This window comes from Podarcis liolepis (assembly GCF_965112155.1).
Source record: "Podarcis liolepis genome assembly, chromosome: 10".
Taxonomy (NCBI): Eukaryota; Metazoa; Chordata; class Lepidosauria; order Squamata; family Lacertidae; genus Podarcis; species Podarcis liolepis.
Genome location: NC_139562.1, coordinates 49,046,573 through 49,073,890, shown reverse-complemented (window position 1 = coordinate 49,073,890; position 27,318 = coordinate 49,046,573). Strand labels below are relative to the sequence as shown.

Genomic DNA, 27,318 nt, shown 5'->3' with positions numbered 1-27,318 from the left:
GAGGAAAGGGTGGGTTCCCCTTTCATTGGCTGCCCTTTGATTCACCCTTTTTTTGTTTTTAAAGCGGCGTGTCAACAGCTTGGACAGTGGCGCAGGCAGCAGAAAGTTAACTCGGAAAGTTTGGCTCCGCTATTCTTTCCAGCTCCTTTGCGGGCCGTTCCGCGGTGTTCTTTGGCTTGCACCGTTCAGCTGGGTCTGATAGTGTCCTGTGCCTGGAGGAAAAAGTCTTCTTTCCAATCCTGAGTTGAAAGACCTCGCCGTTATTCTCTCCCCCGCGCTCGCCTCGCTCCCCTCCCTGCTTCCAAAATGCTGATCTGAGATTTGAACGGAACGTCCGCAAAGAAAACTGACGGCCATGGGCGTTTTGATGGGCTTGGGAAAGAATGCAGTGTTGTTCCGGAATCTTTGGTTGTTGTTGCTTTTATTATTTTTGTCTGGGAGTTGAAAGTTCAGTGATCATTTGTCACTTTTCCAGAGAAATGTGAGTCAGAAAAGACGGAAGAATAAGCTGGGAGGATAAATGAGACCTAAAGGCATGGTTGTGTGTGTTTGTTTTTTGCAACAGATGATCTGGAAATACTCAAATAGCGCCACCTTTCTCCCCGTGCGAAAGGCAATTCTTTAAAATACTGCGAGGATATATAAGTTGAGGGTAACAATCCAGCAAAAGTCTCGACCAAGGCTGTAGTCCTCCTAACCCCACCTCCCTGGGAGTAAGCCCCACTGAATCCAATGGGACTTACTTCTGAGTAGATGGGCTGCAGACCTATGGCTCCATTTAAAGCACACCTCCCACCCCCCTAGAATCAAGGAAACTGTAGTTTACCCCTCACAGAGCTATAATTCCCAGCACCCTTGGCTACAATTTCCAGGATTTTTGGAGGAAAACGTGCTCTAAATGTATGGTGTATACACAGGCTGCAAGTCCCACTGAAATAAAGAAGATTTAGGTTAGTCACAAACCCTCTGCTGCTCTTTTAAATAACTATATCAGTAAATAAAGCAATAAAATGTGTACTTTATTAAATCTAAGCTGTCCTGTTCTGGAAAAGGACACGGAAGTAAGTTTAACAAAGAAGCAACATACAGGAACTGACAGTAGGAGAAAGATGCAGTTTGCTGTAGTGATGGAGCCAGCATTCCACCGTAGGTCCAGCGGGGAACATAATCTCTTTGGTTGCTGCGTTAAAAGCCACCCCCTGTGTCTCGCTTGGACCTCACCGCTGGCATCAACATCAAGAAGAAGTGGTTCTGCTTTCCCAGTTTAGCCATGCCTTAATTTGACTGCCAAAGCATGAGAGAAAAGGCATGATGAGTAAGAAAATTGTATTCTCAGTCTGTAAGGGGGAAAGTAGTTAACTGTCTCTCACAGATAAAACATAAGAGGGCTGTTTGCTTATTTATTAAGTTATATATTTTTAATCAACTGTCTTTTCAAACAACCTGGGAGTTGGATTGCAGCCTAAGTCATGCTTAAGAGTGAACCCATTGAAACCAAAGGGACTAACTTAGGCCCCACTCATTTCAAAGGGACTGGTTTAAGGATTACCAAGTGTGAAGTCCATTTCAATGGGCTTGTTCTAAGCACGACTTAGGCTGCAGTCCAATGCCAAGCTAATGCCATTTGGCATTGGGTCTGATCTGGGCCCGGTCACTGTGCCAGCCTGGCACTGCCTACCCTCCCCACAACCTGCATTTCCTTCCCACTTTCCTTTGCTGTCAACCATGAGTGGCAAGACTGCTGGAGCTAGGATTGCTCTGCCTGTGTGGATTCAACCCTTGCTGCTGCAGGTGACCTATGATTAATGAAGAGCAAATGAACAGAACAATGACAAAACAGTCTATTGAAGCTGTGTAAAAACTATGACTCACCAAAGAGACAAAACAGTACCAATTGAAGGTCGCATTGATCAACCATAACCAATTATACTCCATGTTAAAATTCCATTTGCTGCCATCAAAGGTGATACAAAGAGGGACTCATCCTGGTGCCACAAAAGAGAAACTAGCAGCGTACCACTCCAGAACAACCTCTGAGGCACATTCACCATACCCTCATAAATAGGCAGAGGCCGCATTCAGATGTACGGCTAAATCCTTGTTTAACATTACATAAATGAACCTAGCCTCTTCCTGTGCTTGTAAGCTATTCCTTCTCCTCCTTGTTGTGGCTTCCCACATGCCTAAGAAGAGGAATTTGGAAGCTTTTGCTTTCCCTGAACTGTGGTTTATAACTTTCCAGCCTTAGTTACAAATGTTTCTTTCCCATAAAATTGTCACAAACATTGCTTTTTGTAATTTAGTACACAAAAAAATGTTACTCCAATCTTCTCCTTCTACTTTGTAAAACGAACCTGGCATTTAACTCTTCTAAATTATAGTGCAGGTCTGTCTACGTAATTGACACGAGTCTTCCTTGCAATCATGAAACCGTTTACTTCTGCCTAAATTGTCAACGGAAATAAAACGAAGCAAAGACAACAAACAACTGATGTGTGTGATATTTGCCGGTGATGCATGGAATCAGAAGAGACTGGGTATTAGGAGCTGTTCAGATTTATCAAAGGGATAGTGTGTGAATTATTTATCATCTTTGTTTCAAATTCTAACAAGGCAAAAGTCAATAGACATGTGATTGTATCTATTGCCATTTGTATTATGCTTAGGTCAAGTACCGTTATTTGTTGAAATGTAGCAAAATTATATAAGCAACTATCATTGGTGTTCAGGAAGTCTTGTAGTTTATCTGTGTCAAACGTAAGTCTTGGTAAATGTCAACACATTTTTTTTTTAAGTGAGATTGAATGTGTAAGCAATCAACCTGGTTTTTAAAAGACTTCAGGTACTTGGAAGTTCACATGAGCAAGTTCATTTTCCATAGCCTCTGAAATAAATTTATTGCCTTTGTATGTTCATTACATTTCTGCTCATTCTGATCATTGACCCTAATCAAACTGAAGTTGATTAATAGGGTGGAAGTTAGGTTTTAGTGTGTGTACAGTTCAGCCTCTATACAGCATGGGTAGGCAAACTAAGGCCCGGGGGCCGAATCCGGCCCAATCGCCTTCTAAATCCGGCCCGCGGACAGTTCGGGAATTAGCATGTTTTTACATGAGTAGAATGTGTCCTTTTATTTAAAATGCACCTCTGGGTTATTTGTGGGGCCTGCCTGGTGTTTTTACATGAGTAGAATGTGTGCTTTTATTTAAAATGCATCTCTGGGTTATTTGTGGGGCGTAGGAATTTGTTCACTTTAAAAAAAAAAATAGTCTGGCCCCCCACAAGGTCTGAGGGACAGTGGACCTGCCCTCTGCTGAAAAAGTTTGCTGACCCCTGCTATAGAGAGATCAGGGAAATGTAAAAATGAAACAGAGCTACAGTATGTTTCAGGAACTAAGTTGGCATGGCATTACTTCCTTCTTTGTGGGTTGAGTCAGTCTTCTGGTTTTATAATCGAATCAAGCTGTCTTCTTAAAAACTGTCTATAGAGAGAAAGTGAACTCATGGACATTTTGTTACTTGTTTATTTCTAAAATGTCTGTGCTACCCTTCTGCATTGCTGCATTGCTTTCTCAACTGCTGTTGTTGTTGAATCTATAACATCAACCTGTACTGGAGGATGTACTCCAGGATGTAATCCAGAAAGAAAGTGTCCCATTAAAATCAGTGTCTTTGAATGCATGGTTTGCAACCAGGCAAACTGATACTTTCTTTCCCTCAACTTTTCATGGGCTGGTTGGACACAAAGGAATGGTGGGAGGAACCAGCTGTGGAACCACCAAGGCAAGAAAGCTCAGAGCCCAGGGAGTGATGGTGGGACAGTGATGAGAGGTCAGAGGGAGAAGACTGGAAAGAGGATGTGTCAAAAGCAGAAGCAGAAGCAGGGCTTAGTGAACAGGGAGAGTCTGTGGCAGAGAGGTCAAGAATTGGAAGCTGAAGTTGTTGTTGTTGTTTAGTCGCGTCCGACTCTTCGTGACCCCATGGACCAGAGCACGCCAGACACTCCTGTCTTCCACTGCCTCCTGCAATTTGGTCAAACTCATGCTGGTAGCTTCGAGAACACTATCCAACCATCTCGTCCTCTGTCGTCCCCTTCTCCTTGTGCCCTCCATCTTTCCCAACATCAGGGTCTTTTCCAGGGAGTCTTCTCTTCTCACGAGGTGGAGTCTCAGCTTCATGATCTGTCCCTCCAGTGAGTACTCAGGGCTGATTTCCTTCAGAATGGATAGGTTTGATCTTCTTGCAGTCCATGGAAGCTGAACTTAGTGAGGTCAAATTGAAATTAGAGGCAGAGATAAGTCAGGCTGGTGAAAAGTCATGGTTGTTTCCTCCTGCCGCTGTGACAGGCTCCCTCCCAGAACCAGGAGAGGCATGAAAAGGTCAAGGAGAGTTTGGCTGTACACAGACACACAGTCTCCAATTGCTTGGGGAAAGCCCTGGAGAGGAGGAGACATAGACAGCTGTGGGAAGGTGGGGACCTTTAGTCTTGGCAACTGATTTTCTGGAAGAAGACCCACCCGGAATAAGTTGCTGCTCATTAGGCCTGACACTCAGAAAAGTCTGTGGAGATTGTGTTTTTGCTCATCAAGTGTTAACTCCAACTTTGGACTGTGTGATTACTGACCACCGCACCCTGTGACATAACTGTAGCTGTTGTTGCTCAAGAAAAGTTTTGTGCCTTGTCATGGACGGCTTAGCGCACATACCAGAAAGAAGAAAAACTAGGCAAGTTTTGTCTCCCTCCGAAAAGAACGGCAACAGAAAACTTCTGGCTCCGTGTGTGTGTGTGTGTGTGTGTGTCCAGTTGCCACCTGGTGGCTAAATCATATAATGACACTATCCACCTGTACTGCAGTAACAGTGGAATGCCATGCAAAGCAAGTAGGGCCTAGATTAAGCTAGATCTCTAGCTTTCATGTGGCTTACTGTAAGGGAAACCCCATCACTACTGCTCTTGGCACAAGGCTGCCTGGCATTAAAAACTCAGAGCCACAAAACTGCATGACAGGTACTTCATTAGGATGGAACATTGCCCCATTCTCCACGCTTCCTATTCCCTAATATAGCCATTGAGCAGTATCCAGAGTATGCCAAGTATTCCTGCTTGGCAAAGGCACAGGGACTGCTGAAATGAGTGGAACGGTAGAATTATTCCTTTATTCCCAAGGAAGAATGTCAAATAATTGTGGCTCATGTGGAAAGGAAAATAGAAAAGTTAAGGAACAACAGCAAAAAATCAATAATGAATTCTGTTGTGATGTCTATCGTTCTGAAATTTGTGTAAAAATGTATATAAGACTTACCCCTTACCATCTTAGGGCCCAACCAGATGAGATGATGGACATCAGTGGTAGTGATGCTTTCTTCAAAGCTTCAAAGCAGCCATTGGTTGGGGAAGCGATTGAATCAGGCCTGTGGTGCTAGTTAATTGAAGTTGCTGTTAGTTCTGCAGGGCAGGAGTGGGAGATAGAGATACCTCTAATAGGGGATGTTATGAGCATTTGAGCAGGACTAAAGCGAGTACAAGTGGCTTTCTCTCTCCCTGCCCCAAGGCTCAAAATTTATCTTGCTGATCATATTTTTAAAATTCTTACTATAATTTAACAAGTACCTGGTTGTACAGTATTTTTTTCCTATACAAGTTCCAGTGAAATAGATCATTCCTAGATTGTTCCAGTTAAATTAAAATCTTCACTTGTTGACCTGAGTTGAGGTTCTGGTTGAATGAGGAATGCCACATTTTTAACAAGTGGGAAAAGATTTATGTCTGAACACTTATTTTAATTTCCCAAGCTTCTAGGCCCCAGAATTCTGGGTTACTTCGCAAAATACATTCTAGCTTCTCTGGGATAGAAATCTAATAATTTGCCACCTTCCTAAATTATTTGTTCAGTGACTGTACAGGTGCAATAAAAAAATGATTCATTATCCGTAACATAAATTTATTTTACAAGCAATTGCTAACTTCTTTAGTATACTCCTAGGAGTTTTTGTGTGTGAAATATGACACTCATAACATTAGGATGCAGCAGAGCATCTTCTTCAGTTACCTAGGATAGTTTAAGTCATGTTGTTTTCCTGGTTTTGCTCTATCTCTTGGATATTTTTATGTACGTGGCCTTCTTCAAGAAAACACCCATTTAGAATTCCTTTCTCCGTGACTTTTCTGAAATGACTCAGTGTGTTGTTTTACATGCTAAAACTAAACCAGTCCAAGCTGTATTCTCTTCCAGTTATTTGTTTTCTTCATGTTCATACTAAAGAAAGTTATTTCTTCTACTATCTAACTGTCAAGGAGGTGGATACGCAACTAGTCACCTAGAGAGTAAAGATAAGATATTTCTAGAATTGTTGCCTTCCTTACAAGCAGAAAGTGGGACATCAAACTTTCCCCACACAAAAAGGGGGAAAGTGCCACATTTTGAAGAACTGGACATGTTATCCTATAGGATTGCACTTCCTACGTTTCTTCCAAAGAGTTCAGGGTAATGTATATGGTTCTTATTCATTCCAGCCCTGTTGAGGTAAGTTAGGATGAGACAGAAATAGCCAACATATGCCCTCCAGATATTGTCAGATTAAACTCCCATCAACCCCAACCATTGGTTATCCTGGCTGAAGCTTGATAACATCTGGAGGAACAATACTGGCTACCTTTGGACTGAGACATAGTGACTGGCCCAAGTTCTCCCAGCAAGCAGCAGTCTCAGGACCAATTCATGTCTGGAACTGTTTTTCTGCATAGTTTGGTCCATTCTAATACCTGAATCCAAGAAGTAGTGCTATGCCAAAACCTAGCCTGCTTTTTGCCTCATCCCCAGCATACTTTAGAATTACTTTAGTGTATAGGTGAATGCAAAATCGAGCTTACTATATCATTGCAAGGTGGCCAAGGGTGTTGTGTGTGTCTCCCACCATCCCATTAAATATTTCTCCAGCACTCTGCAACTTCCCTGCCTCTCCAAACTCCCTGGTATGGAAAAAAAAGCCTCATGGTAGTCTTTATCTAGTGATGGGCTTTAACTAAAGTGCAGGGAACTTAGTAGGCTGTCAGGGTCCATTCCAAACAGGAAGCCAAGGATTCAAGAAGGCTGCAGATTAAAGGCCATCAAAGAGATGATTTATAGAATGAGAGAGAGGATACTCACAACCTGTGAATCTGTGTTGAAAGTAAAGTAAATGTGGATGACAAATCCACCAAGTTTTCCCTCCCCTTTGATAATTTTCAAATGTAATTGCTTTTCTCAGTAATTGATGGAGAATAGTCACAAAAAATATTGGAAGAAATATTTGGCACACTACTATTGGGCTGTACCCCAATAACACCTGGAGGGCCACAGGTTTCTGGTCTACACCTAAACTCCCTATTCTTACTAGTGTTCAGATAATTGAGGTCCAGGCTATATTTGAGTTGATGTAATCTAAATCAAGAGAGAAGCTATCTAGGGCTAGTCAGCGTCTGTGGCCAATTCTCCATTCTTCATCTGCATTTGCTCTCTGCCTTAATTCTTTTGTTTAATCAAATTCAACATTTCTCCAGAAGCAGCACAGGGATATTTTGAAGATAAATACATTAAAGGTTCTGGTTACTATAGCAATTGTGGGGGGCAAGAATAAATAAATTGTACTAATGCTCCAAATTGTCTTTATTACCCATCTCCCTCCATAAGACCAGACTTTCCTTATATGCCCCACTGGCAAAATCTAATATGTATTTTGGCAAGCAGCCTTGTCTGCTTTAGTTCTCAAGCAACTTATCTCATACTAATTAAGATTCTGAATAGAAGATCCATCTTTTTCCTCTAGCCTATAGTTTTATGATAATATATTTATATCCTGCACATAGGCCTGCATGATAGCTTACAGTAATGCTAAATACTAATAAAATAATTAATAATACAATTAAATAAAATATTAGTGTCACAATAAAACAGTGAAGCAGCATAGAGAAAGCAAAATGGGAAAGAAAAACAGAACCATAACTAATATTAAACTTCCTGTTCTTTCCCAAGGCATAGTGGAACAGGAAAGTTTTAATTTGTTTTCCAAATACAGATAAAGAGTCCTGTGGCCTTTCTGATAAAAGAAACTCTGAAGTGAAAGTGCCACCAGAAAGAACATTTCACACCTAATTGCTGACAAACTAATTTCTGATAAAGATGGCATTGGGAGTAGGCTGTAACCAAATAACCTAACGTTCAGAAAAAAAATCATGGGAAAAGCAGAAGGCTAGGTATATCCTAGCCAGGCTGGATGGGAAGGTCTATGGCAGCACTTTAAAGATTGTATCTAAACGCACCGTTAATCAGTGGAACTCCTTCAGCACTGGTGTAATGTGTTCTAAGGGGCCAACACTGGTTAACAGCAGTCCTGCTACATTCTGCACTACAGTGGTACCTATGCTTCAGGTTACATACGCTTCAGGTTACAGACTCCACTAACCCAGAAATAGTACCTTGGGTTTAAAACTTTGCTTTAGGATGAGAACAGAAATCATGCTCCGGCAGCGCAGCGGCAGCAGGAGGCCCCATTAGCTAAAGTGGTGCTTCAGGTTAAGAACAGTTTCAGGTTAAGAACGGACCACCAGAAGGAATTAAGTACTTAACCCGAGGTACCACTGTAGTTTCCAAAGGGTGTTTAGATGAGTCATTTTGTAAAAAAAAAATGTACTTACCCAAGCAGGATTTGATTTACCGTAGTTACAGTGTATGTGTATGTAGTGTCATTTAATGTGGGGTCATCTGATGTCCTGTTAAAAGTGTTGTGGGAGGCAGGAATTATTGGTTTGTTATTGTTTTTACTGTGTATTTTGTGGTTTTATATTACGATTTTATTTTGTGAACCATCCTGAGATCTGTGGATGAAGGGCGTTATAGAAATTCAATAAATAATACTAAAAATAATAATAATGCAATGGTTGATTTTGAAAATACTAAGTACCTGTTAATGGCTGGTCACTGGCTGTTATGTAAGTACCTGAGACTTGTCTGAAAGCAAAGAGTAAGGTTACCATAACTTCCGTCACAGAGCTTTGGTATGCTGATGACAATGTAGGGTGTGCACACTCAGAGGATGACTTCCAAGTCATCCTAAATATCTTTGCAGAAGCTTATGAAAAGATTGGCCTATTGCTCAACATCCAAAAAACCAAAGTGCTGCACCAGCAAGGACAAAACAACCCCTTTGCAGTGCCATAAATCCAATTCAATGGTGTAATGTTGGAAAGTGTCGCTCACTTCTACCTGGGCTGTTATCTTTCCACAAGAGCTGACATTGATGCCGAATAAAGCATCGCCTGAGCTCTGCAAGTGCAGCTTTCTCCTGATTGAAGTGCAGAGTGTTTGAGGACTGAGACATTTGCAGGGAAACCAAAATGTTGTTTACAAAGCTATTGTACTACCAAACTTACTGTATGTTTGTGTAACATGAACCACTTATAAATGCCATCTCCAACTCCTTGAAAGATTCCATCAGTGGTGTCTCCAAAAAAATTTACACTTCACTTGGGAAGACAGGTGAACTAATGTCAAAGCAACGATTCTTCAACATCAACTTTGTTGGACTGGTTATGCCTGATTATCGTATTCCAAAGCAACTACTGTATTCAGAACTTAAAAATGGAAAGCATAATGCTGGTGGTCAACAAAAGAGGTTCAAAGACTCTCTCAAGGCAAATCTTTAAAAATGTAGTATAAACGCCAACAATTGGGAAACACTGGCCTGCAAGCGCTCCAATTGGAGAACAGCCTTTACCAAAGGTGTCATGGGCTTTGAAGATGCTCAAACTCAGGACAAAAAGGAAAAACGTGCTAAGAGGAAGGCACATTTGGCAAACCGTCACCATGATTAACTTCCACTCCGAAACCTATGTCCCCACTGTGGAAGGACGTGTGGGTGCAGAATTCTTAAGACCATGTTCATGGAAAACCATCTTACTCGGCTACAAGTGAAAGAAGAAGAAGAAGAAGAGGGCTACTATGTAAGTACCTGAAACTCGTCTGTTGGAAAGTGGTTGGTTGGTTGGTTTTGCAATATTGAGAGTACAGTGGTACCTCTAGTTATGAACTTAATTCACTAATTCTTAACGGAGGTCCATTCTTAACCTGAAACTTCTTAACTAGAGGCATGCTTTCACTAATGGGGCCTCTTGCTGCCGCTGCGCCACCAGCACACAATTTCTGTTCTCATCCTGGGGCAAAGTTCTCAACTCAAGGTAACTCTTCCAGGTTAGCGGAGTTTGTAACCTGAAGAGTTTGTAACCTGAGGCGTTTGTAACTCAAGGTACCACTGTATTGTAAATTACACTTCTGATTGGCTTATTGGGCAGAAATTATTAATTATGCATTGGACAGGAAAAAATGGCCTGATTGGCGGGGAGGTCTCTACGCCTCTCAAATCTGATTGGTTAGTGGACAGACAAGCTGGGACATAAATAGGCCTAATCTACTCATATCGAGAGAGACTGCTGACCAGATATGAAGAAGACAGAGGGTGAGACTGGCTGAGAAGAAGAAGCCGGAGGCTAAAGGTGAAGCAGAAGCAGATGCGAAAGAGACTATCCAGGCTGGAGGAAGCTGAAAATAATAGTCTGCCTTAAAAGAGCAAAATCATTAACCTTAAGCTGAAGATGGGCAGTGAAGACAGTAAGAAGAATTCAGCAAGGAGCTGACCAGAACTGCCTGGCTCAGAGGTGGTCCACAGTAGCTAGTGGCAAGACTGACTGGGGAAGAGGGGCTAAGGGTAATGGCTATTACGTTAAAAAGTGTTAGGAACTAAAGTGTATCAGCCAGATTCATGGAAACATCTGTAACAGTTTTTAGATACAGTCAGTTTTTAGATACAGCAGCTTTATTGCAACATATATAAGTAACCCTTAAAGAAGCAGCAACAAATTGAACCATGGCATTCACCTTATCATATCAGAACTTCTATTACGCCATACTTCTATCAGAAAGGGTTAATAGAAAAGTAAGATATATGCAGCTCAAGAAAGATAATCTTAAATGCAGTTTCTTGCCTTTAGGAAATATATTGACCCCCCTCCCAAAGACATCACTGAGGAAACATAGTCTTATCTGTGCTAAGTTTAGATCTTGGACATGATGAGTTAATACTGCATCTGGCCTTTAAACTATGTTGGCATCTTTTTCTGTTTTATTTCCATGCTGAGATATTTTCCATCTGTGTTTTATGGACACGTGCAGGACTCAAGTTCCCCGAAACTGCCAGTTTTATCTCAGTAATGTCACTGTTTTTCTTCATTTCTGTGTGTATGTTTAGTAACCAGCTACATATTAATTAAGGAACATTTCAGTCAACCCTTGTCTTCAGCAGCGAATGCAAAATAAATGTCTGTCGAAGAGTAATTGCAGATGGGCAAGAGGGCGATTCAATTGCAGTTCAAGCAAAACATATTAAGCTACAGCATATGCACAGGAGAAGGGTTAATATGCAACTTCCTCTGCCACACTATTAAAGTACCGGGCTCATGCTAGAATACTAATTGAAGTGACTTGCTGGCACAAAAAGCAAAGGCAAGAGCCAAAAAAGCAAACAAAAGGAAATCCTTCTGTACTACACTTGTTCCTTTTTTATTATTCAGTGCAGCTCTGATTTATATTGAACATTATCTGGGCCATTTCACACCCGCAAATGCCGCTAATATTCTGCATGTGATATGAAAGACCATAGGAAGGAGTGCTTGTGTGAATCAGCAAGAGCACAGAATAACTTCTGGCGGCACCATTTCCGTCTGGTTTAGGTCATAAAAATAGCTATGCACTGCTCCTTGTGATCTAGCTCTTAATACCCAGCATTTATAATCCAGCTTTTAAGAGTGTAACAATTGCCTTGGCATGGTCAGACTAAAGGTCCATTCATTCAGTCTCCTGTAGTATGAGATGCCCATAGCAAGCCTCCACGCCATAATGATGGTAGCCTTCCTTTGTTGTTTGTTCTCAGCATCTTATGCTACTTCAATTATTGTAATTGACACCTATTGCTCCATAAGGGACGTGGGTGGCACTGTGGTCTAAACCACTGAGCCTCTTGGGCTTGCTGATCAGAAGGTCAGCAATTTGAATCCTTGTGATGCGGTGAGCTCCCGTTGCTCTGTCCCAGCTCCTGCCAACCTAGCAGTTTGAAAACATGTCAGTACAAGTAGATAAATAGGTACCGCTGCAGCAGGAAGGTAAACAGTGTTTCTGTGCACTCTGGTTTCCATCACGGTGTTCTGTTGTGCCAGAAGTGGTTTAGTCATGCTGGCCACATGACCCGGAAAGTTGTCTGTGGACAAACATTGGCTCCCTCGGCCTGAAAGTGAGATGAGCGCCACAACCCCATAGTCACTTTTGACTGGACTTAACCTTCCAGGGGTTCTTTACCTAGTCATCCATGAATTTGTCTTAATCCTTTTAAAGCCACCTGAGTCCCATTTCAGATGTTGCAGTAACACAGTACAGTGGTACCTCAGGTTAAGTACTTAATTCGTTCCGGAGGTCCGTTCTTAACCTGAAACTGTTCTTAACCTGAAGCACCACTTTAGCTAATGGGGCCTCCTGCTGCCACCGTGTCGCCAGAGCCCAATTTCTGTTCTTATCCTGAAGCGAAGTTCTTAACCTGAAGCACTATTTCTTGGTTAGTGGAGTGTGTAACCTGAAGCGTATGTAACCCGAGGTACCACCGTAATCCTTATTTCCAGTGTGGCTAAAATCACCACCTTCAGGTGATAAAGGGGCCATCTGGATGTCATTCCACAGCACTCCCACAGAAGGGCATCTTCATGCAGTGCTGGCTTCAGGATTTGTGGGGTCCAGCATCAACAGTAAGGAGTACTTAGGGGTGCTGTAAGGAAACCTGAGTTACTTCTTAGCATAGCAAATGCTCATCAGGTTTCTATAGCACACTTGTGAAACTCTTTCAACAGAGTGATAACATATACCAAGGGAGAAGGAGATCTGTACACATAGCCTTTCCCTTGACGTACAATAACTGTGAGATAATTTTTAGAAACCTTAATTCTAGCATTATTATGTTTGGTCCAGGAACTTGCCCTTTCATGAGAACTGATGGTATGGGAGCGTTTAGCCAACCTACCTTGTGAACAGAGATTTTGCAAGAAAAAACCCGCGAAAGAAGTAAGATGAAATGAAGTTTCCACTGCCATAGAATCATAGATTGTATGTAGAGTTGGAATGGACCCTGATGGTCATCTAATTCAACCCCCTGCAATGCAAGGATATTTGTTGTCTCATATGGGGATCAAACCTGCAACCTTGGTGTTATTGGCACCACACTTTAACCAACTGAGCTATGCACATCATGAGCATGTTTAAAACGCAGAAAGTGGAAGCTCAGCTGTTTGTAGCCACTGGGATTAAACTTGTCTCATACAAAAATTGAATGTGATTAATCCATCGTTCATAATTTTACTAGCTTCTCTCACCACTTTTTAAAACAAAAATCAGAATCAGGACCTTCAGGTACGTAAATGTCTGAGACACTCTCCCATAAAGGCCAAATGTGCAGTTTGGCAGTGTTGCTGGATTCAAACCAAGTGGTGTTTCAGTGGCCAGCAGTGCTTTCCACCATCTTTAGCTGGTACACAAACTGCAGCCCTATCTGGAGAGAACTGACCTTGCCACAGTATGATGCACAACACAAGGGGCTGTCTTAAAACATTTCAGAAACTCAGAATGTGCCAGAATCCATGGAGGCTAGGCAGTCATCATTGTTATACAGTGGTACCTCAGGTTAAGTACTTAATTCGTTCTGGCAGTCCGTTCTTAACCTGAAACTGTTCTTAACCTGAAGCACCACTTTAGCTAATGGGGGCCTCCTGTTGCTGCCAGGCCACCAGAGCACAATTTCTGTTCTCATCCTGAAGCAAAGTTCTTAACCCGAGGTACTATTTCTGGGTTAGCGGAGTCTGTAACCTGAAGCATATGTAACCTGAAGCATATGTAACTGTGCTATGTTTCTGGGCTCAATTTAAAGTGCTGGTTTTTACTTTGAAAGCCCTAAACAGTTTGGGACCGAGTTCCTTTTTGGACCACCTGCACTATCCTGCCCACACTTTAGGATCTGATTCAGCGGCTCCCTGACATATTCACCTTTTAGGTTGCTTAGGTGGAAGTCGACAGGAAAGAGAGGTTCTTCTCTATGGTGCCTGCAAGACTTTGGAATTCCATTCTATCAGATCTGTGCAAGGTTACTATGCTGCAGGGTTTTTGGAAGACATTGAAGCCTCTCTTTTTCATTTGCTGTTCTAGGAGTGATGTTTTACTGGCTGGGTGATGGCTTTGGGTGTTTTTTTTTTTTATGAAGAGTTTTCCCTAAGAACCTTAAGCTTTTTAAAGCTTAAACTTTTTGTATTATTGTTTGCTTTTCATGCTGTTTCGTGTTTGGCTGGAAAATGTCTCCAAAAGTGGCCTAAAGTGTTGCTGTTTTCAAATAAACAACGCAACAGGGTATATCCCATTTTATTGTGAGAAAATGTCATTAAGTATAAACAATGTACTTGATGCTATAAGGTTGCCATGGGTTTGCGGAATAGATTTAGTAACATGTGAATCCCAAGCAGAATGTGTAAAGGGTTTGTATTGGGGGTTTTGATTATTGATTCTGTTGTCTCTTATATCAGGCATACAACAGGACTTGAGCAGAGGGAAGCTGTCCGTCAAGATCAGCTGCTAATCCCAAGCTCTGTAGCACAGCAGAAAGAAAAGCTGTTTCATCTTATTTGTGCTGCAGTGGTTTCCTCTGTGTATATATCTGTTGGCAGGTTAGCATCTAAGTGTAGATCTGTTTTACAGATACATTATTCAACAGTTTCCTGACCCATAACCATTTAAATGGATCTAAAATGTGAGATAGTTCCCATAGCAATGCCCCTGAGTTTGCTTGCAGCTGTAATCATTATTTTTGGCAGGTTTACTTTTCCAAATACAATGCTACCTATAAAAAATGATGCATGTAGCATATGAGAAATATGATGAATTGTTCCATCTAAGCAGCCTGTCTAGTGGGACACGGAGGTGTCATTCATCAAAATATTCTCCTCAAATCATGGCAATTCCCCCCAGGTCAACTGTACAAACTCATAGTCAGCTTCAAATAGCCCCAAATGCCCCCATTCAGAGTGCAGAGCCTGTTATGTAGCTTATCTCAGAGTGTTTCATTATTTCTGGTTGCAACTGAGGAAGAAGCACATCACTGCTTCTAGAACTCAGGATGTGTTTATACATTAGCCATGCAACTGTCTGACCAGTGTTCGTCTATATAGTCAAATGTATATTAGAACAGGGACCATGGTTAAAAATTAACAGCATTGAAAGTGCACCAGCTAGAACAATAGGAAGTTGTTACCATTAAATAATTCTTGCCACCATATGCAATTTTATAGTCTCCATAGTTGGTTTGGAAGAGAGAAGAAGGGAAAGGGAATGGAGCCCCCACAAACCTAGCAGAGTTTTTTGAGTGGAGGGAAAAATGAATCTGTAATCCATATACTAAAAAACAACAACTTATTCTGTAATTCTTCATCTTATAGTTTTTCACAAATATGAGAAATTTAGGTAAGATTCCCATTTTACAGATAAGAAATTGTGGTTGAAACACAATGGCTTATACATAATAGGTCAGTGGATAAAGTGGGATTTGAATCCTGGTCTCCTGTAGGGGAAATAACAGCCTATCAAAATATTTCTGCCCAGAAATAAAAGCACTACAGGACATAACCACATTGTAAGCCTCAAAAAGACATCTTCAGTGTTACATTGTCAGAAGAAGAAAGTAGCTTACTTGTTTGGCTATATGGCATAACTGTGTTACTAATATTTGCAAGTCACATTTGTAAAGTGGTACCAACCCAGCCATGTTTGTTACAGTTTTTTTGTGTAGAAAAAGCTTGCAAGAGGGCCTCTTCTTCATGCTACAAATATAATCTGTTGATTTTTTTTGTCCAAATTGGCGGGGGGGGGGGGAACAATCCCAAAAGGCATAAAACCTTAAATCAAAAGAGAATAAGTGTTCTTTTACACATGCTAGCAAAAAACCACACACAAAATCTACTGGTCTTTGAGTATGCTATGTCCACTGTTAATTGATTTCATGTGGATTAGATGGTGCAAATTAGAGCACTGTCATTTAGAGTTTACATTGTATACTTTCTAGCTTTACGTCTTGTCATCATAATTCTTCTGAGCTCTGTAACTGAAAAGGAAGAATTTGGGAACACTTTTCCCCGCCCCCAGTTTCTTGTAGAGCGGTATATTCCCATGCTGATCCAGTCAGTCAGGTTTTTCAAGATGTTGGGACACTTTGCTCGCTAAGAAAGAATTTGTACAAAGCTTCTTGAGATAGAATAAACACCTTGCTATTTCCATTTAGGAAATTTGCTTCATTCTCCCCTCCTGCATTCCCACCGTTGATAGGGCAAACGAACACCAGTTCTTTTCAAGGTTAAATTGTTGTCCTTGTACAAGCGTAGGAAAGAGCAGCTGTAGCTTGTGTGGGACTCTGCTTCTTAATTGGCAAAAGTGAATCACATCACCAGCCACCCAGTGCTGCCAAAAGAGCTTAATTCTGGAGCCACATGGAAGAACAGCAGCCAGGTAAGAAAAACAGCTAATGGAACTGTAAGGAACGGAAGTCTCAAGAAGAAAGTGCATGCTTGACTGAGAGGCAGCAAACCTTTTTATGTTATATGCAGGAGTTTCAAGGGGGATGGAGTGGTGGGATTTTTCCAGAGAACAATATGGAAGGAAGCGGTTTTTGAAGGGACTCAATCCAGAATCCACAAAACTTGCTGCACAGATGCAGAAGTAACAGTAGTAAGTTAAGCAGCAGAAAAGTCATAATGTGAGCCATAATTGACAAATTGCTCATGTGTGTTTGTTAATCATACATTTAAGCATGCAATATTTACACTGCTTACCACTGGGGCCAAACTGAGGAAAACAGCCTGGGAAAGAAGGATGCAGAAAAGAAAGACTAGTCATGTAGAGAAATGCAGAGTTCTTAATTCATATCACATAGCATCTGAATAATAAATAAATCGAAATATTCAATTAAATATCAGATTGCATTTGGGAAAAAAATTCTGTAACACAATAAGAGATATTTCCCTTCCAACATGGTTTAGAGCAGACCTTCTTCCTCAATGGCATGTTCAATGTTTCATGAAAAAGAAGGGAAGCCTGAAAAAGAAGCAATTTTTGTCTTTTCTACATGTATATTTTTTCTTGAAGTTTGCCTTAATGCTAATCTAGGGAGGTTTCCACGTAGCTTTTCAATGTTTTCAATCTTTGTTGAACTTCAAGGGTGGAGCTTAATAGTACATACATCCTTTCCAAGCATGTTCTTGGCACGTTTGATATAATTAAAGTAGCAGTTTCTGTGATCTAATAGTGGTAGGAACTCTCAGAGTCATGTTCAGAGAGTAGCTTCTGGTATTAGGCAGGCTCAGGCATGTATGTTTAACATTCTTGTCAGGTGCAAACTTACAGCCCTTCCAAACGTTATGCCATAACATAAATAACAAAATCCCAAGGGCCACTTTAATGTGGTGGGGATGGTGGAGATGACATATTTCTGTTTTGCCCTGACTCACCTTGAATGGTCTGCTATTTTAATCCGCCACCGCCCCCCCCAATCTTCTCCCACCTTTTTCCCAGGGTACCTTGGTGTTACTTTAGGATACATATCTCTGCACTACTTAAGCTTTCCCTCCTGCTATTTGGCACATGGTATGATTAAATGCATGAGATCCAGTAGGTGGGCTCCCACGAGGCAAGACACAGTAATAACAGCAAGAACCTTTATTGAACTACATAACTGGGAAACAGAGGCAAAGCAACTGCTTATATACACTTCTGAAAGCCTGGGCCACTCCCACTCCCAGCAGGGCCATAGCTAGGGGGTGGTGAGGTGGGCCCCTGCCAGGGGCGCAGGCGAGGGCCCCCACAAAATCGGCTTTAAAATATGTCCACAAATATGTCTGTAAATAAAAATATTCATAATTGCCCCATAAGAAAAGGTTTTAAATAGAGGGTGAATTGAATAAATGGAGGGGGGTTGGAGGAAGAGGCAAAAAGAAGAGCTAATGTGTCCATGGCTAGGGGGTGCAATCTGCCAGGGGTGCAAGATCATCTAGCTACAGCTTTCACTCCCAATGTAATTGGCTGTCTAACCTTCCAAACTGCGAATCCCGACTCAGAGTTCAAGGGCCAATGGCAGAGGCCCAAATCCTGAAATGCTCTGTGATTGGACAACATGTAGCAAATCAGAACACAGGAGCTCAGAATCCTTAGTCCAGATTCCAGCTCAGGCAAACACAGACCACTGAATATATAACACGAGCTACCAACTGTTGCTTCTGGGAAGGCAGGTGGAGTAAAATGATGTCTTTTTCAAAGTGGCCTAAGTTGCTTTAGGTGTCTAAAAGTTTTCACATTTCACAGAAGCAGTTTACCTTCCTTAAAAAAAATAAATCAGTACTTGATAGCAATTGTTTAACAGTGCTAGTGGGAAATATACTGTGGGTGTTCTGCAGTGCTGCAAGGATCCTTATTAAGATTCATGGTTTATATTATAAACTCACTCAAAGGTTTCTCCTTGAATGCCTTTTTAGGGTGTGGGGGAGGCTTTTAAAATGTTACACTTTCAAAGCTCTCACCATAATTCCCACATCTGCACCAAACTCTACTCTTGGTTTAAGAGCCAACCAATTGAGATCATTGAACAGGACCAGCATTTTAAGTTATGACTCATATTTCTGAAATTTAATGTTGGCGGGAAATTGCTTGAAATATTTTCTTGTTTCCCTCCCTGGAGCAAATACGACACCACCCCCAGAATAGCAGGCAGGAAATGGAATTATCCACTTCTGGAAGAAACGTTAAGAAGCTTAAACAATATGAAGAGTAGGTTGCCACAACTTGCGTCTCTAATCCTAGATATGTTTTATAAGTTATACTAGGCTATAGTTTCTGCCCAGTTCACATGGCAAGTTTTTATTATACAAATCCCTTTGTACAAAGTAGTTTCTACACAATTTCAAGCAATTTTATCTAGGCCAGCAAAAAGCCATATCACTTAAAACATGATTTGAAATACAGATAGGTAGCCGTGTTGGTCTGCCATAGTCAAAATAAAAAAAATCCTTCCTGTAGCACCTTAAAGACCAACTAAGTTAGTTCTTGGTATAAGCTTTCGTGTGCATGCACACTTCTTCAGATACACCGCCCCTCCTCTCTGGAGAATCAGCAGAGCACATCAGCAGATTCTTGGATATGGGAGGGGTGAAATCTCCTCATCACTTCCCTCTGGCAAGTAGGGTTGAAAAACGCTGAAATGCTTTTGTCCATCCCTAATTGCTGGGGTGGGGGAAAGTGAGACTTTTACATGCCTGATATGTGTGTGCATGTGGGGGGGTATGTGTTGTGCGTGTGCGCACTTTGTGTAAGTGTGAGAGAAAGTGTGGGGTGTGCCTCTTGTTCTGATCACACGTACCATGGAGATGTGACCTCTGGAGGGTTGTCCAAGAGGGGATGCAAAATTGCTGCTTATCCTTGCTACACGTGTTTTCTCAGATGCCCTATTATGTGCAGTGGGGCTTACTCCATCATAAGGGTGTTTATAAAGGTAAAATGTAAAGGGACCCCTGATCATTAGGTCTAGTCATGACTGACTCTGGGATTGCAGCGCTCATCTCGCTTTATTGGCCAAGGGAGCCAGCGTACAGCTTCCGGGCCATGTGGCCAGCATGACTAAGCCGCTTCTGGCAACCAGAGCATCGCACGGAAACACCGTTTACCTTCCCGCCGGAGCGGTACCTATTTATCTACTTGCACTTTGACGTGCTTTCGAACTGCTAGGTTGGCAGGAGCAGGGACCAAGCAATGGGAGCTCACCCCGTCACGGGGATTCGAACCGCCGACCTTCTGATCAGCAAGTCCTAGGCTCTGTGGTTTAACCCACAGTGCCACCCGCGTCCCAAGGGTGTTTATAACTGCAGCCTAAGACTAACACACTGTCCTGTTGCAAAGGGCATGTATTTTTGAAAGCAAGTTCAATTGCACATGCTTTATATGAACCTTGAGTTGAATCAGAGTGCCTCGTAGTGTTTGGAGGGTTTACCCAAGATGAGATAGGATCTCTGCAAGTTCCCTATCCCACAAATTCCCCTAAGCCTTGTGGCACTTTGTCTCCTTGCTTGCAAAAAAACCAAAACACCACAGACCTTTTCTTTCTTTCTTTTGCAAAAAAGCAAAACCATTCTAATGGGAAATGCCCTTGGTCAAGCTGGGGCTGGGGGAGAGGGGTGAGGAGAAGGATAGCCCACTGTGAACGACACAGGGCATTTAATCAGAGGGAATTATTTCACTGTGGCTGTCTAATCACAGTGGTTTATGGGAAGGATGTTGATGGGAATAAACACATTGAACTCACATGCTTGTTGCTCTTTTCTCAGTTTTGTCTCTCTTGAGTAGGATACATAGAATAGTTTTGTGGTGGACTAGGAGGCACCCCTCCCCTTACCAAATATGGACCCAAGCCAAATCTTGATGCCAGTGCATACTCCTAATAATTGCCTGTTTAAACCCTTACCTTGCCATCTTCTGTGGGTGTTTTGTTACATAATGATCTGCATATTTTCTTGTTTATCCTTCGTTTGTCTCCATGGGATATGATGATATAAATAAATAAGTGGAAATTTAAGAGTAAATTGAAATTTTCTCCAGTGCAATGCAGAGCCAATAGTAATTAACCAAAACTCTGATGAGGAATTCACAAAAGAGAGAGCAGGGAAGAGGTAGAAGGAAGTGAACTGTGATCCATGAAAGCTTATGCCACAATAAGTATTTAAAGTACTGCTGGACTCTCAGTTGTTTTTGCTGCAAAAGACTAGCCGTCTGGAAATAATTACGGTTCAGAAAAAACAGCAGCATTACTTTTACTCTTGCCCAGAGTTAAGAGAATCTGTTTCTCAAGCAAGATACCAAGTGAGAATTAAACTGAACACATGCTTAAAATCAGTGCTTTCCCCCATATATACATATATAGGGGTACTCTCATTTTCCTACTCATACTGCCCCTCAATGAAGCCAAACTTAGATTCAAAAAATGTTTAGGGGTATGCGTACCCCCAGAAAAAAAGCACTGCTTAAAATATAGCCTTTATTTTACCACAAACTTTCACCATGAAGCAATAGAGTGCTCACTGAACTCTGCAGCCAAACTTAAAATTCATCCTGTTAGAAACAACTATATCACTGGTTTCACATCAATCTTATTGTAAGATAAATGTGCTTTATCTACCTTTACATCACTTTTTATAGTACAGTAATGTTTCCAGAAGGCACACCCACGTGCAAAAAAGTCTCCTGGGGATGACTGCCCATCTGTGTTCTTAAAACTACGTTTACTGGATAACCAACATAGTCCTGTCCATATGTTTTGAACTACAGCTCCCATAATCCCTTATTATTGGCCATGCTGGCGTAAAGCAAAATTGGGCTTTATATATTTATAGGGAACTGAGACTGATGTAGGAACATAATCTGGGTTCATGAACCTAATGTAGCATATTATGTTCTTAACTCTCAGTGGTAGGAATGAAAGGGCAAAGCTGAGAATTTCACCCCAAAATGAAGAAGATGTCACAAAATTGAAGGCTGTAACTAAACCATCTCTTCTGTATTGTTTTAGTCTTGGAAGAAGTGGAACAAGATATCTTTCAGAGCTATGGAACAATGCCCGGCCAGCAACCACTGCATAAGCCAGAATGGGTAGGTGCTACTTCAACAAGCGTTGTTATCTTTGCTTTCTTCTCCAAAGCCTTTTCTGTGGTGGCCCCATCACCACCACTATTTGTGGAATATTGCCCCCTTCCATGGGAGGAATGGAGGGTATGGAGTTATGTAACTGCCAAGCCAAGAAGATAAGTAACTATGCAACCTTCAGAATACATCTGAAGGCAGCCCTGTGTAGGGAAGGTTTTTTTAAAAAAAATGTTTAATGTTTTATTACATTTTTATATATGTTGGAAGCCGTCCAGGGTGACTGGGGCAACCCAATCAGATGGGTGGGGTAATAATAATAATAATAATAGGACACCTCTATATTCACCAGAGAAATATTGGAGTGTATGTGCTTGTGTTCTGGCAAGGAGAACAATAAGTAGTATTATTGTGGCAGCAATTTTGGCAGTGGTGGCAGAAGAAAGGAAAACATAGTGACACTGGGGTTTTCAAGGACACTGGAGACACTGTGCCAAGACCCCTCAGAAGTCTGGAGCCTGAAGAGAAGGAGAATTTGCAGGGCCATTCTCACATGACACTTTGATTTGTTCTATGATCTCCCTTTACTGAAGAATATATTGAGATTTCAGAATCTTCATTTCTGAAGGATGTGCTAGGAGGCTTAGGGAATTAGATGTGACAGCAATGGACTGAAGATGAACCCAATTGTATTTGACCCTTCACCTCTGAGTCTTAGTTAACATCCCAGAAATACTGATAAACATGGTACTAAGAGGAATATAAATGAGAATAGAGACACTCACATGCAAGAATTACGTAAAGAAAAATAAATTAATTGTACTGTATGATCAATTACTGCTTTGCTTTCGCAGGGTTTAGCTATGTTGATGTATCGCAATAAAACCAACTGCCTCATTGCCCAATAAAGCTTATACCACAATAAACCACTTAGTCTTTAAAGTGCCACAACAGGCTTTGTTGCTTTATCTTGTTTTGCTTATGCCACACAATATCAACCCTATAAGGCCCCCATGGGCTACATAGGAAAGTACACAACAACATTCATGCTAATTCTACGTTCTTAGGATAATTAATAGCTGGTTAATTATTCAAGAATAACTATGTCAATAACATGCAGTGCTTTAGTTTTAGAACAGATTATGTGGTCTCTTTTCATTCAGTAACATTGCCAATTAACTGTTGTAAGGCTGTATTCATATAATACATGAGTAATTAGCAAGTGCTGCACATTATAAGCCCAAATTGGAAATGGAAGTGAAAGATGGAAGGAGGCCTTAGGGTTTTGGCTGAGTTTAAAGTAACTTCATATTATCATTATTATTATTCCTATACCACCCAAGGATCACAGGGCATTTTACAATATAAAACCACAAAAATGTATACCATAGTAACAAACGAAAACAATAAGACCCACCCCAATTGTTTAAAAGGCCATAGATAGTTTCATTAGCCAAAGGCCTGAGCGAAGAGGAATGTTTTTGCCTGTCACCTAAGGATATGCCACAAAGACACCAGGTGAGCCTCCCTAGAGAGAGCCTTCCGCAAATGGAGAGCCACCACAGAAAAGGCCCGCTCTCGTGTTGCCACCCTCCAGACCTTTCATGGAGGAAGCACATAAACAAGGGACTCAGATGATGATTGCAGGGTCAAGGTCAATTCCTATATTGCAGGGTCAAGGTCAATTCCTATAAGGTGTCAGTAACATGGATCACCCAAGTGCAGGGAAACTCAGAAACTGAGCTAAGAGAGAGAGAGAGAGAGAGAGCGACTCTGCAGGTAAGAACTGGCTGACAGAGCCGAGAAGGCATAGTTCGACCCCCCTTCCTGAAGAAAACACTGTCAGCTCTTAAAAAGTGGGAGAGTTAGGAGGCAGCCAGAGCATTGCTAGGCAATCAGCAGATAAGCAGACGACTGAGAGTGTGTTGAGTGGAAGTGCAGAGGGGGAAGGCCAGCTTCTCAATCCCTATTCTAGGAGACTGGATAAGGTCAGAGGACAATGGAAGGGCAAGAGCGGGAATTTGGTGTCCTTCCTGCTGTGAAAGGGGTGGAGATTCAGGCTGACCAACTATTGTCAATGCAAGCAGGCAAGAAGCCATGCTCTGGATGTGTTGTTTTTTTTTTGTAAATAAACGTAACACAAAACTGCCAGAGAGTCATTACTTCTTATTGGGACTTGCTTGCCTGCCTGAGATCATTACATAAGAGAGAGATGGTCCTTAAGGTATGGCGGTCCTGAGTATGTAAGAGAGTTCGGACATCTCAAATCACTATACAGCATCCTTCACTAAATGCATTTTATGGATTTAGTCCATCCTTTCACACATCTCATTGGATTTCTAACAGTACAAAATGATTTCAGTTCTTGGTATCTTCTTAGTATCTTTTTAACCAGAAACAAGAAGTATGGATCTCTGCCTACGAAGAAGTCCCACTTACTGCAATTACACAGATTGAATTGTTTTATTTTTAGTGCTACATAGATACTTTGAACATTGAACATTTACTCTGCCTAGCAAATAATATTGTACTGACTCAAGTGTTTATCGGTATCAGGTTTTGAAACTGCTTAGAAAGCATGAGAAATGCAACCATTTCTCTTTATATGTCAATAATAGGAAGGGTAAATCCTGTGAGATTCTAAGAAGAGCCCTGTTGGATCCTACCAAAGGCCTATCCCACTCAGTGGGTTCATATTGCTTGTTAGTCACCGCACACCCATAATACCTCTTCTGTGGGAACTAAGGACCCACAGTACTGAACAACTCACTAGACCAATTCCCAGCTTCAGACCATGAGGTTAGAATCATAGAATCACAGAATCTTAGAGTTGGAAGGTACCCAAGGCTCATCTGCTCCAACCCCCTGCAATTGCAGGAATCTCAGCTAAAGCATCCATGACAGATGGCCAGCCAACCTCTGCTTAAAAGAAGGAGAGTTCACAACCTCCCGCGGGAGACTGTTCCACTGTCAAACAGCTCTTACTGTCAGAGTGTTTTTCCATATGTCTAGGCAGAATCTACTTTCCTGCAACTTGAAGTCCTACCTTCCAGAGCAGGAGAAAACAAGCTTGATCCATCCTCCATGTGACAGCCCTTCAGATATTTGAAGATGGCTATCATATCTCTCCTCAGCCTCCTCTTTTCCAGGTTGCTCATTTAAGCCGTGGATGGATCCCTTGGCTCCAGCTGCAGATTTATTCACTTTTTAAAGCCATGACTTCCAGTCTCATTTCCCCACCTGTAAGGCTAAAAACAACAGCACGTAATAAATCAGAGCCAGCCCTACCCTTAGGAATGGGCAAAGTAGCCTCTTCATTTGGTGGATTTCTGGGATAAAATAGCAGTGATGGCATCAAGAAGCCACCATTCAAAGCAGTGTTGTTTTGAACATCGGATCCACATTTGTATGAGGACAAAAGGATAAGACAACAATTGCTATTTCAAAACCGAATTATGACATGCTTTTAGAAGTACACGCTGTAAAAGATGTGGTACTTAACATTAAGTGGCAAAACCATTGTGCAGGTGAGAACCACTAGTGCACACCTCTCTGTGAAGAGTTGCTTGCCCACTTGTCTAGGATGTGTAGCAATTCTTTCCAGCAAAATAGTGTGACCCTTTTGCTCAAGCCATCCAATGGCACATTAGCAAACAGAGACACACAAGCCGGTATGCATATTCGAGACAGCTAGGCAAAGCTTTAGTGCACGTTTGAGATAAATATTCAGATCAATGTTTGCTTCCAAGATCTGCAGCGACAAGCTTATGCATTCCATTGACTTTTGCTTTGGTAGACTATTCATTCCATTATATAAAAAAACAATTTCTTCAGCATGTATTGGATTAAAATTCAATCTTTACACCTTGTGGGGTGGCACATAGGTTTTGTGTATGTTGCGATGTTATCCAAACGTTTTCCTACAGAGCTGAGCCAATTGAACATACATGTGCACTTTCTTGAACTTAGAATCATAGAATTGTAGAGTTGAAAGGGACCCCCCCATGGTCATCTAGTCCAACCCCCTCCAATGCAGGAATCTCAGCTAAAGCATCCATGGCAGATGGCCATCCAACCTCTCCTTAAAAAACTCCAAGGAAGGAGAGTCCACAGTCTCTTATTAAAGCTGTGCTGGGTATGTTCTGTATGATAGTATGTTGGAATTTTCACTCTAGTATGTAAAGATGGCTGTAATGTTAAAGGTATGATCTGTTTCTTACAGGCAGAGTTTAATCTGAAACCTGACTCCCTCTACTTTAATGATGGCCAAAGAAGAATCGACTTTGTTTTAGTATATGAAGATGAGAGCAAAAAGCAACATAAGAGGAGCTTTCAGAAGAAGCAAATGGTATGGCTTGCCTTCTTGTTTTATGCTGCTGTTTTTGGGGACTCCTCTTTTATGGGCAATTTGAAGCATCTGTTTTTAGTGATTGCAGCTTCCAAAGGTGTACCTTCCCTTCTTTTCTTTTGTCTTTTCCCACAAAGCTGATTCATAGAATCTCAAACAAAGAGAGGATTTGCTGTTCTTCCCCTTGGCCTTTTTTTTTTTTTTTGGTCTTGATCTTTCCAGTTGGGTTTTATTTCTCGTAGTTGAAAGCTATATTATCCCTTGAATTCAAATGTACTTAGTGCTGGCATGCTCGGTTACTTTTCTGAGCGCTTGCCACAAAGAGAGGACTGAGGCCAAGAATGAAAAAAGGAAGCTTTTAAAAGTTATGCATTCCGTACAGTTCCGTACAGGGACGCGGGTGGCGCTGTGGGTTAAACCACAAAGCCTAGGACTTGCCTATCAGAAGGTCGGCAGTTCAAATCCCCGCATTGACGGGGTGAGCTCCCGTTGCTCGGTCCCTGCTCCTGCCAACCTAGCAGTTCGAAAGCACGTCAAAGTGCAAGTAGATAAATAGGTACCGCTCCGGCGGGAAGGTAAACGGCGTTTCCATACACTGCTCTGGTTCGCCAGAAGCGGCTTAGTCATGCTGGCCACATGACCCAGAAGCTGTACACCGGCTCCCTCGGCCAATAAAGCGAGATGAGCGCCGCAACCCCAGAATCTGTCACGACTGGACCTAATAGCCAGGGGTCCCTTTACCTTTACAGTTCAATTTTTAGCTTGGTATTGCGCTTTTGGGATAGTACCCCTTCAGAATGAATCTTTGAATGCAACCCAGATTAAACAAAAACACCCTTCCTCGCACTTAAAAAACCAGCTCAACAGGGAGACAGGAAAGCTATCTTCTGTACTTGCTAGCTTTCTATAGGAAGGCGTCTTTAGAATGGCTGGAAGGGTTGTTCAACCATCCAATTTCCTTATCCAAATTTAGGTAATACCAGGAAGGCTATACTATATAATATAATAAGGTATAATCCTTATTAAACCAAAAAAGAGGAAATAATGAAAAAACGGAGACATAAATAGCATAAATGTGCCTTGGGGACCAGCAAATGGCTCCAGCTGCATCAACATCCTATTTTTCATAGGTCTCTTGTGGTCAATCTAGTGAACCCTGGTTGCCTCATTGTTTCCTAATAGGTGCCA

General features: G+C 41.7%; 1 protein-coding gene across 2 annotated transcripts in view; it reads left to right on the top strand.

Moving 5' to 3' along the window:
- ANO6 (anoctamin 6) overlaps positions 1 to 27,318 on the top strand; it is a 66,936-nt gene that overhangs the window by 702 nt on the left and 38,916 nt on the right. The window contains exons 1-3 of one of the 2 annotated variants that reach the window (XM_083463420.1): positions 16,297 to 16,613; positions 21,712 to 21,791; positions 26,005 to 26,130. In XM_083463420.1, coding sequence (XP_083319546.1) covers positions 16,595 to 16,613; positions 21,712 to 21,791; positions 26,005 to 26,130 — 225 coding nt within the window. In that variant the 5' untranslated portion in view covers positions 16,297 to 16,594. Of the gene's footprint in view, positions 1 to 16,296; positions 16,614 to 21,711; positions 21,792 to 26,004; positions 26,131 to 27,318 lie in introns of those variants that run through there. The other variant, XM_083463419.1, reaches the window with a different exon arrangement.